Source organism: Drosophila innubila (genome assembly GCF_004354385.1).
Source record: "Drosophila innubila isolate TH190305 chromosome 2L unlocalized genomic scaffold, UK_Dinn_1.0 4_B_2L, whole genome shotgun sequence".
Lineage (NCBI taxonomy): Eukaryota > Metazoa > Arthropoda > Insecta > Diptera > Drosophilidae > Drosophila > Drosophila innubila.
Genome location: NW_022995372.1, coordinates 7,321,459 through 7,332,936, shown reverse-complemented (window position 1 = coordinate 7,332,936; position 11,478 = coordinate 7,321,459). Strand labels below are relative to the sequence as shown.

The 11,478-nt window shown below is 35.5% G+C and overlaps 2 protein-coding genes across 3 annotated transcripts; one reads left to right on the top strand and one right to left on the bottom strand.

The window, feature by feature from the left end:
• Positions 1–2,618: 2,618 nt before the first annotated feature.
• On the top strand, positions 2,619–4,166 carry LOC117779958 (transmembrane inner ear expressed protein). 2 transcript variants are annotated; one of them, XR_004617039.1, is made up of 4 exons: positions 2,623–2,950; positions 3,018–3,170; positions 3,543–3,685; positions 3,879–3,955. XR_004617039.1 is itself a non-coding variant. In XM_034616315.1 (3 exons), the coding sequence occupies exons 1-3, from the start codon at positions 2,827–2,829 to the stop codon at positions 3,965–3,967; spliced, it is 366 nt and encodes a 121-aa protein (XP_034472206.1). In that variant the 5' UTR covers positions 2,619–2,826; the 3' UTR covers positions 3,968–4,166. The 2 variants fall into 2 exon arrangements, 1 of the variants encoding a protein (XP_034472206.1); XM_034616315.1 differs by lacking the exon at positions 3,543–3,685 and having other exon boundaries at positions 2,619–2,950; positions 3,879–4,166.
• Positions 4,167–4,286: 120 nt separating this feature from the next.
• Positions 4,287–10,575, bottom strand: LOC117779957 (actin-related protein 2/3 complex subunit 2). Its single transcript, XM_034616314.1, is given in 9 exon segments — positions 4,287–4,890; positions 4,948–5,057; positions 5,123–5,214; positions 7,101–7,321; positions 7,387–7,471; positions 7,474–7,572; positions 7,636–7,735; positions 7,807–7,900; positions 9,791–10,575. Coding segments are annotated over 9 exon segments (903 nt in total). The 5' UTR covers positions 9,865–10,575; the 3' UTR covers positions 4,287–4,862.
• Positions 10,576–11,478: the final 903 nt, after the last annotated feature.

Below are 11,478 nucleotides of genomic sequence, written 5' to 3'. Positions count from 1 at the left end.
TGACTCGGCGGCGGCTAAATATAACGCTTGTCGTTACGTTGTTGTTGTTGCTGTATTTCGGTTACACTCGTTACTCGTATTCTCATTTCTCCTTTCTCCTTTTTTTTATGTGGCCAATTCACAAAATGTACATTTTTTACACCTTTCACACACACCCACGCATTTTACACTCACACATTGAAGGCGCGCGCGCGTTGCTTACGTTTCGTCCTTTTTTTTCTTCTAATTCTTTTTGCACACACTTTCCCACACCTATTACAGTTGTCGTGGTCGGGTGTTGTTGTTGGCTATATATATATTTTTTAAATTTATATGCAATACATACATATGTATGTATGTGTGTGTATATGTAGGTTAAAATTTCAAAGGCTTTATTTACACTATTTCATAAATAGTTTTCTTTGATTTTTGCTCTAGCTTCGGCCACATGGCCACAGTTTTTCCACAACAATATTTTTACTTCGTGTGGCCTCTGAGGTTTCTTCGTATTTTCCTTGCGTTTCGTTTTTTCGTTTTTCAATAAAACTCCGTGGCCCTATTATGTACTCAACGCACATACATGTACTAAGTCACACACACACATACTCAACACACACGCAAACACAGGCACACACACGCCCGTTACGAATACGTACAACGTTTGGACGACTACGGCAGATGCTGATTGTTTTTTCCTTTTCCGTCTTGGTTTTTAACTTTTTCGGAGCTAACACAGCTTTTTTCTTTGCTTTTCTAATTTCTGTTTTCTGTTACTATTATACTATATTTCTTGCCCTGCGACGAGCCCCAGCGTGTGTGCCGAACGAGAGCCTCAACTGAAACTGAGCAGCAGAGTGGCAGGCGCCGTGACAAGGATATGAATATATTTTTGTTGAATGAGTGTGTGAATGAAAGCTCATTTGTGTATGTGTGTGTGTGTGAGTGTGTTGCAACTCGTTGGTTTTAACGGTAACATTTCTCCCTGCACAGGCGCACCAATAGGACGGGTCTAACTGCGAGTTCAATGTGAATGCAATTTGATCTGAAAACGGGGAATTGACCTTTTTCTGGGACAACGCCTGCTTTATCTGTGATACAAGTGTTGCCACACTGTTGTGACTGGCGCGCGATTTATATTTCACAAATTTTTAAGCAAGCACGTTGTTAAAAAAAGTAATAAAAGCAATTATGATAAATTTTTATTGAATTTAAGATTAAATAAAATAAAGGTGAATAGTTGTATGAAGGTTTGAAGTTCGTCACGGCATATCGACATATCTCCGCCGATACATCTTCGCCCAGAGCATTCTATCTAAAATTCTAGCTTCAAAATGTAGAAAAATTTCCAAAAAGATCATTCAGGATAAAGAAAAAAATATATATAAAATACTCAGATATTTTTTTCCTCAAAAAAGTTAGCTCTTGTTCCATTTATTTTAAGGTCAATTGGGCCATGGTACAGTGGATCGGATAAACGTCTGATTTCAAATATATTTGTATATTTTTCATTCGCAATTATAAACTATAAACAAGAACAATTTAAAGTTTAGTGTTAAAAAATTAATATAAAGGAACACATTAAATAGGAAACGATTTCTAAATACTGCTCAACAACATTCGTAAAAATAGTATTACTTTTTCAGTAGCTAACAAATTTTAAAATTGACTTCCTTTTTGTCTTCAGCTTTGACCTAGTTTAACGCTATATATTACTAAAATCAAGCTTTAATTCTAATTTTGTGAATATTTCGTTTCCCTCTTCTAAAATTTTTTTTGTGGGAAACTAATAATTGCAATCACATAATGTTTAACGCCTAGAAAGAAGCACGCCAGACTGTAAATGCCACAGTCATTAGGCAAGCACCCGACCAACACAATACAGTGCCTACCAATCCCGACCAGCAAACACTGTTCGAGTTCGTCTGGCAAAAAGTCAACAAATTAAATGTCCAACAAATGAATGGGTGTTTTTCTGGGTAGTCCGTTTAGCTCTTTCGCTGGGTGTGCCCAGCAGGTGGCCCTGTCTACATAACTTACCATATGCATGTTGTCTCCTGTGGGGTGTTACCACCTCCATGGCCATACCACCTCCTTTTTCATAGTTATGGCCCAGTCGCGGCGACTCCGTTAGTATGCAAAGCTAAAAAATAACTTGGTCGTGCTGTGGCACGCGGATAACGATATACTGTAGTAACCACACCCAGTTCTAGAAGGCGTCTATTGTCATTTTCACTATCACCCAAAGCGCTACATTAAGTGAGGAATTACGTTTATGGAGTAGACTTTGAAACATATTTCTTGAAAGAAAAATCTTTTTTTTTTAAATTTAAAATCATAACTAGAAAAGATTTAAGCGATACACCCATATTTTATAATAATGAAATAATTATTTTAAAAGTTAAAGTTTGTTAAGCTTTTTATAGCTATGTATATCTTTAAATAATATTGAGTTGTTTATTTAATGACAACTAATTTTTTAAGGTTTTTAGTCCTCAATATTTAATTTAAGCCATTTTCCCCGATTTGAAAATTTTATTTTAATATTATTTCTGACATATTGTGCGTACAGTATTCTACAAAATTATATAATTTTCTAAAGCTTATCACTTCACATATTTGCCACTTTCTTTTCACTTTCATACAGGGTGCGTTCCTAGAACAACAGCATTGCTCATTTGTATACGGCTTTAGCACCCAGTATAGCCAATTCATATTGAGGGTGACCGATGTTCTTGGTCAAATGAACAGTCTAAATTGGCCAGGCAAAGCAGCCAGACGTTTAAGTGCGCTGGAAGAGTTTTGTATCAGTTTAAAAGAAACTTGTCTAATTGTATTACCTGCGTTAAAATGGACGACGATACAAATATCTTTGACATAGATCCCAAGGAAGCTTGGCTGGAGAAGATAACAATCGGTGGATTTCGTCGCTGGCATATTATAGCCTCCGTTCTGGGCATATTGATGAGTATTAGTGAGCGAAAACTGATTATAATTTAAAATAGAAGACTTTTTTTTAAAGTTCTGGTAATTTCTTTTAGTGATTATGGTCTGTTGCTGTATACGTTTTCGCATACCGCGCACTAAACAGGAAATCGAAGCGGATTATCAACGCAAGCAAATTACCAAAAAATTTCGCGAAAAGCTGCAACAGATTAAGAACTCTGAAATGGATGATATGGATCTGCAAAAAGGTAAATGGCACTAAAAAAGAAAAATATTGAATCATTCTTAAATTTGTCTAAGCAAAAATTTGTGTATTTCTCGTTCGCGCGCCCAACTGCCCCAGTTTGTTATCCTGTCACCCAAATGAGAGACAAGCCCATTTTTTAGTTAGTTTTGTAGTAACGCCGCACATACATATCAACACACGCATGTGTATATACAAAGTGATAAACGATTCCTTAATTCCTTGCCTTGTCTGCCCCCAACGCAATGCACGCTACTTCTGAACAAAAATGTACGAGTGTATAACATTCATACATATGTATACTAAATATTTACTTGTAGTCTTCTGAAATATTTACTGTACATAAAATTCACTTGTGTCACTCTTTCTATCACAGCACTTGCTTATATCAAATTGGAACAATATGATGATCCGTAGGCTCTTTAAATTTTCACCAAAAACGCACATGAAACTATCGGAAATCTCTCTCAATATACGCAAACTACTACCAAACAAAACTATACAAATGCCACTGCCAATGTAAGTAGCTCTATTGCAAATCTATCAGGGGTGCCACAGAAAACGAAACTAAACGAAAATCTCCGTACATTTTTGGGAGATTTTCGGTTGGTTTCGGTTTCTGTGGCATCCCTGTATTTAATCTATCTATGTAAAATAAATGCTTATAAACTATATACAATCTATATCATTTACATCTATCGATCTTTTTCAGTCTGTGTACGGATTCAGAGCGATTATTTAAACCTGCAGGCGAGCGTGGAGAGCATGAACGAGAAGCAGAATGTTAAATTTAAGATATAAAAGCCCGTATCGAGTAGGCCAGAAAACGTTCTGGTAGGTCCAAACTTCATAATAAAAAAACGATGCCGTAAAAAGTAGAATTTGACAACCATTCCATATAAAACTTTCGGCCGACGGAAGTTTCTGGTCTACTCGATTCCGGCCTTAAAATTACATACTTATAATAATAAAAAACTCTAAGGCCAGTGTACAAATTTGATTTGCTCGTTTTTATTGCATTTTTCGCATTTTCAATTTTATTTAAATCATTTTTTGCAATTATTGATGTATCAAAGATTTTAATTTTAATTACTTTATTTTTTGCTGTTTTCTTTTTTTGTTTTAATTTTAATTTTCTAAATATACAGGCTAGTAATGTGTTTCCGATGTGGGCAGCATTAGGACAATTGCGACATTAACAGGTTGGTATGGTTATGACATTACTTTCTTTTTCTCTTACATTTAGGTTTTTAGTTTAAAATGTTTCCTTGACAATTCTTTAGTTTTGATATACATAAAATGTACGCTGACTTTGACTCGACTATGACTGTAAACAATTTTCTGTGACTGACTTGCTGATTCAGATTTTGTAATCATTTCTTTTTCTGTTTTTTTCTCTAGCTCTGACTCGACAAACATACACAATTTTTATTATATATTTTAACGCATAACTATTATTTCTTTGTTCATAAACTTGCTCAGCTTATATTAAGCTTAACATACTCTTTTGGAATACTTGCAGTTGGAAATTTTTTCTTTTTTGTTTTTATTGCTGTTTGCAGTTTACTTTTCATTATTTTCACCATTTTGGAAACATTTGCTTTTAATAAGCCAAAATTTTACAGTTTATCTCAATTTTTAATACACCATTTTTTTTTATATTTATATATAAAAACAACTAAATATACTGCATGCATCATTCCTTGCGTATGAATGTTCTCCCCCTAAAAATAAAAAGTTATTTTAAAAAAAGTTCATCAACTTGATTAATTAAAACTCACGTTATAGTCTTCTTTTCAATATTCTTAGGCTCGGGCCTTGCACGGTTTAGCACCTTAAGGAAGTCTGAGGTTTTTGCACGCATTCGCGAATGAATATACGCTTTTGAACACTGTTATTAAATCAAAATTAATTAAATAACGGTCTTACTATCAAAAGGAAGCCACTGTCACTCACCTTAATGTGATAATGCAAGTAATCTCGGAACATGTGTATTAAATTGATAGTATTATCCCGCGTTTCCTTGTTGGTATGACGAGGGAATAGCACTGCAATTAAAAAAAACATGTAAAATAGTTAAATATTGTTTAATTAAGACATTTCTATTATCATTAAATATATCTATATTAATTTCAATTTGAAAATAAAATTAAAAACTATTGTACACGGGTCGAAATTAATTCAAAAAATAGTCACTTTTACTACATGGAGTATAATAGAAAAGAAGGACTGTAACCGAACACAAGTCATCTGTTTTAATATGAATAATTAAACAGGATGCCGTTCGTCTATTTATTGATTTGGGAGCATTTGAGACACAGATCGAAGGAATATATCAAAATATGCCACTTTGACTCCACGGAGTATAACAGATAAGAAGGACTGTAACCGAACACAAGTCATCTGTTTTAATATGAATAATTAAACAGGATGCCGTTCGTCTATTTATTGATTTGGGAGCATTTGAGACACAGATCGAAGGAATATATCAAAATATGCCACTTTGACTCCACAGGTATAACAGATAAGAAGGACTGTAACCGAACACAAGTCATCTGTTTTAATATGAATAATTAAACAGGATGCCGTTCGTCTATTTATTGATTTGGGAGCATTTGAGACACAGATCGAAGGAATATATCAAAATATGCCACTTTGACTCCACGGAGTATAACAGATAAGAAGGACTGTAACCGAACACAAGTCATCTGTTTTAATATGAATAATTAAACAGGATGCCGTTCGTCTATTTATTGATTTGGGAGCATTTGAGACACAGATCGAAGGAATATATCAAAATATGCCACTTTGACTCCACGGAGTATAATAGATAAGAAGGACTGTAACCGAACACAAGTCATCTGTTTAATATGAATAATTAAACAGGATGCCGTTCGTCTATTTATTGATTTGGGAGCATTTGAGACACAGATCGAAGGAATATATCAAAATATGCCACTTTGACTCCACGGAGTATAACAGATAAGAAGGACTGTAACCGAACACAAGTCATCTGTTTTAATATGAATAATTAAACAGGATGCCGTTCGTCTATTTATTGATTTGGGAGCATTTGAGACACAGAACGAAGGAATATATCAAAATATGCCACTTTGACTCCACAGAGTATAATAGATAAGATGGACTGTAACCGAACACAAGTCATCTGTTTTAATATGAATAATTAAACAGGATGCCGTTCGTCTATTTATTGATTTGGGAGCATTTGAGACACAGATCGAAGGAATATATCAAAATATGCCACTTTGACTCCACGGAGTATAACAGATAAGAAGGACTGTAACCGAACACAAGTCATCTGTTTTAATATGAATAATTAAACAGGATGCCGTTCGTCTATTTATTGATTTGGGAGCATTTGAGACACAGATCGAAGAAATATATCAAAATATGCCACTTTGACTCCACGGAGTATAACAGATAAGAAGGACTGTAACCGAACACAAGTCATCTGTTTTAATATGAATAATTAAACAGGATGCCGTTCGTCTATTTATTGATTTGGGAGCATTTGAGACACAGATCGAAGGAATATATCAAAATATGCCACTTTGACTCCACGGAGTATAATAGATAAGATGGACTGTAACCGAACACAAGTCATCTGTTTTAATATGAATAATTAAACAGGATGCCGTTCGTCTATTTATTGATTTGGAAGCATTTGAGACACAGATCGAAGGGATATTTCAAAACATGACACTTTGACTCCACGGATTAAAACAGATTAAATGGACTGGAACCGAGCACAAGTCATCTGCTTTAATATAAATAATTAAACAGGATGCCGTTCGCCTCTCGATTGTTTTCGGCGCATTTGAGACACAAATAAGATTATGAATATGAAAAATTTGACACTTTGACTCCCTCAGCATAATGTACTTAATACAAGGGTTCAGAGGGGATTACATACCGAACGTAACATATCCAATGTTGTCGCCCACTCTGGCATCGGAGTTAGCCAGTTCCAAGGGAGGCTCGCGGTGCGAAAAAAGCACTTGTGGCGCTGTGTGCGATGCACGTCGTCCTTCTCTCAATTCCTGCATGAAGACCTTGCCAATGATGACATCGTCCTCGTCTCTGAAGATGGTGCTGAAGACAACGGTGACGCGGTCAGGCTTTGCTTCCACATAGCTGTTGATTAAGTTGGATTTTATAAAGACTTTCCATACAAATGTTCAGATGTCGATTCGACTTACAGTGTCTCATCGTTGCGATAGTTGATGACTGCTCGTTTCTGGCCCTCTTCACCCTGTTCTTGGTAGTCGAAATACTTCTCAAAACTGACGCAAAACAGTTGCGCTTTAGTAGTCCAATTTTTTTTGCAACCTGCTCCCAATCCGCGGGTATTTCCTCCAGATTAATAAGTACAGAAACATTATAGCCTGCGAGTAATTAAAATTATTCAATATCTTACACTGGAGTATAATTGTTGGCCATGTACACACCTTCCTCTGTTTCAGTCAACAAACTTCCGTATTCCCTTTTAAGCAGCTCATCCGCCCCATGTTCCTGCAGTTGTTTGTAGAACTTGAGCGAAATGCTGATCTATATGATTAACAAATATGTTTTTCTTTTATTGATAGGTAAACCAAATTGTAATTGAATGGAATACATACCCGCACTTTTGTTTTATCGCCATTCACATTGGAAATATGATATAATACACCGTCAAAGTCTGCTATTCGTATATCAATCGATTCTGGCTTGAGTCTGCAATATAAAAAAATAAAACAAATCATCAACAAACAATCCGAGTATGAACCACATTTAATATATTATCGCCCGCATGCCAAAGCGAAGGAGATAAGAATGTAGAACAAATAAATACTTTGTGGTTTATTTTTTTCTGTTCATGTGTGCTCTTAATCATTAAAAAGGTTTTTGGTTGCATACCAAATCTATAAACTAGGACATAACAAATAATAAGAAAGTGATTTTAAAGTCTGAATTCCCTTTTAGAATTCACTTATTTTCTCATATTTTTACTGTACACGAACACAAGTCATCTGTTTTAATATGAGGAATTAAACAGGATGCCGTTCGTCTATTCATTAATTTGGGAGCATTTGAGACACAGATCGAATGGATATTTCAAAATATGCCACTTTGACTCCACGGATTACAACGGATTAGAGCAAATGTACACGAACACAAGTCATCTGTTTTAATATGAATAATTAAACAGGATGCCGTTCGTCCATTCATTAATTTGGGAGCATTTGAGACACAGATCAAATGGATATTTCAAAACATGCCACTTTGACTCCACGGAGTATAACAGATAAGGAGGACTGCAGCCGAACACAAGTCATCTGTTTTAATATGAATATTTAAACAAGATGACACTCATCTATTAATTGATTTGGGAGCATTTGACCCACAGATTGAAGAAATATTTTAAAATATGGGCAATTCTTCCCAAAGACGTAAAATTGATCAAAAACTCACATCTTATGAAATTTTCTTGCGGAAACATTTTCAAGTTACTTGTTTAAACATTTTACACATGAATTAGTTCATTAGTTTAAGCATCTTTAAATAAAGTTTTTCTGTATTTTTGCATGTTTTGCCAAAAGTTGACTTCCATAATGTATAATACTGATTTTTTGACGATATATTTCTTTTATGAACAAAAAATTAATGAAAATGCAAGAAAACACTTCAATTCAAGTAAAAAAGCTTCTTAGTGACTTAAAAAGTTAAAATGTAATTAATACGAAGTAAACAAAAAACATGAAAAACATAATGGAACAAAATGTCGCATGTGAAAGTTATTCGAGTTAAACAAAAAATAAGCCACTTAATGTTTTTAAGTCAAATGAAAGACAATATTAAGATGCATCAATGCACAACATTTTAAAGCTAGTCGAATTAAAATATCTCCTCAGGTTTCGTTAAAATCAGTGTCTGAACTTTTTGCCGCGAGAACGACTTCTGTTTTGAGTCGCATGCGAATAGCAGGGTTTTTTGTTATTTTCTTGAAAACGAACCATTGACCAATATCAACCTTAACACCAATTATAGTTGCCAACATTCAAAAATGTTTTGGCATATGTTTTATATCATGGCATGTTTTTATTTCGACATGAGAGAATTGCCCACATGCCACTTTGACTCCACAGAGTATAACAGACAGCCGGTGGATTGAAAAGGCGTTTCTGTGGTTGGGGCTATGACTCAAATGCATTCAAGCTTAATGCGAACGGGCGGTGAAGAGAGTACACAATGTATGAAGCTGCAGATTATGCATATATGATGCGATAAATGAGCTAAAATGAATTAACAAATGCTGTGCGGGTGGGGAATGGGGGCTACACACACCAACGCATACAAACACAATCACACAATACTCACTCATTTATTAACTGACACTGACACAGGCGTGTGATTAGAGTGCATGAGTGTGCTCGAAGTTCGAGCTACACCCGAATTTTTCAAAGCTCGCCAATGCATATGTGTGAGTATGTTTGTGTGTGCTTAATAAGCTGATAATGCTAACAAAAACTGATAACGCAAGAAAATAGATAAAATGAAAATAAAAATGGGTGATTGTTACAGTTAGAAGACGATGAGACTGAGAATCGAGAAATGAAGACTCACCCTGCTTGAGCATTGCGGTATTTGACCAGGAGCGTTTCCTCAATTATGCGATTATTGATTTCCAGCAATATCATCTTGAAATAATTTGTTTTGCAATCGTTTTGTGTGTGTGTCTCTTTTTAAAAATATATTTCAATATAATTGTGCTGATTTTGAAAATAACTAAAAGCGATGACAAATTTATGACGTTGACGTTGACTTTGCCGCTCCGGCTGCGACTGCGGCGCTCTTTCGTGCGGTAACTGTTTCTTCGCTGGCTCTACCGCTGCTTCTGCTTCAGTTGCGCTTGTGTTGGTGTGAGAGACTGCTACTTATGGGGAGCTTGTTGGACTGGCTGCTCCAACTCACAAATACACAGGCATTCGTACATGCATACACATTCATATGTACATACAAGAATAAAACACACGCGTTGCTTGTGCTTGTTCGTCGCCTTGGTATGTGTGCAGCGTATTTAATGAATCAACAACAAAAAATGGGCGCAACGTTTTCTGTTTTTGCCCCGTTCGGTGATGTCGGCTTTTTTGGTCGTTCGCCGTGCACGCACACTTGCAAATTCCAACGCACACACACACTCACGCCCGCCGCTCTATCAATTTTGACATTTGCAATTTTCACTTTTCAGTAAGTGTATTTTGCAGGGAAACCAATTATAATTCAATGCTTTTCTATATTCAACATAGTACTCTGTCCTCTCTTGCTCTCTTTTTACACTTTTCCGCATTTATTTATAAATAAAAATCCAATATTCACGTATCCATGTGGCCAAGAGCTATAGTTGCAAACTTGCCAACACTGGTGAGGAAGACTGCCACCCGGTCCAACGGCTGCCACCCTGCTGAATTCACCGATCTGGCAGTGTGAACCATTTTGGGAACATTGTCAAAATTGGTAACAACAAATTTTTTCACTGAGTTTTGGCAATTTCGTAATTTTGCACAGTTTTTTTTTGGGATTTTCTCGATTTTTTGATATGTTTTTAAGAATTAAATTTTAAATTTTCTTAAAATTGTTAATTAATTACAAAGTTATGGCATTTTGATATATGCAACACCTAAATTTAAATTTATCGATTTGGCGCCAGCCTGGTCCTTGGCCCTTGGGCTACCACCCTACAACATTTCACTATCTGGCAGCTTGTTATAATTTAATCAAATTAAAAATTGATGTCCACAATAACAAACTTATACCCAATTCACACTGAGCAACATCTACCATCTACCATCAATTCTCGTGATGGTCCCATAGTTTTACCCGTGCCGAAATTTCCCATTCGTTCCGCCATCTCCCCTTTGATGTTCGTGTTTCATTCGTTTCCAATCGGTTTCAAGCCGATAGTTATCGAAAGCAACACTAGAAACCTGACATTCGCTACGAAGATGTAAACAATGTCAACTTAAATGAACGGCAAAAACAAAAAGAATAAGAAATTCGAAATGGCCGCGTCATGTAAGCAAAAAAATTATATGCATTTTATTTGTAATAATCCGTTTATTTTAATCAAAAGCTGGAAATAAATCTATTGCTAAGCGGGTGAAGTGGTCTGCAGAGATGGATGAGATTGTTGTGGACCTCTAGGGCGAGAGCATTAAATTGCTTATCATTTTGTTGTTATGCTCCGTAATAGCGAGCAACATTTTAATTTTTTCACAATAAAAACTTCAATAAAAGTTTATCACGTTTCCACT

Excerpts from the sequence above, each read along its gene's own strand:
- LOC117779958 (XM_034616315.1), top strand. The coding sequence starts at position 2,827 with ATGGACGACGATACAAATATCTTTGACATAGATCCCAAGGAAGCTTGG. Across the intron at positions 2,951-3,017 it reads GGGCATATTGATGAGTATTA|TGATTATGGTCTGTTGCTGT; the intron begins GTGAGCGAAAAC and ends AATTTCTTTTAG. Across the intron at positions 3,171-3,878 it reads TGATATGGATCTGCAAAAAG|TCTGTGTACGGATTCAGAGC; the intron begins GTAAATGGCACT and ends GATCTTTTTCAG.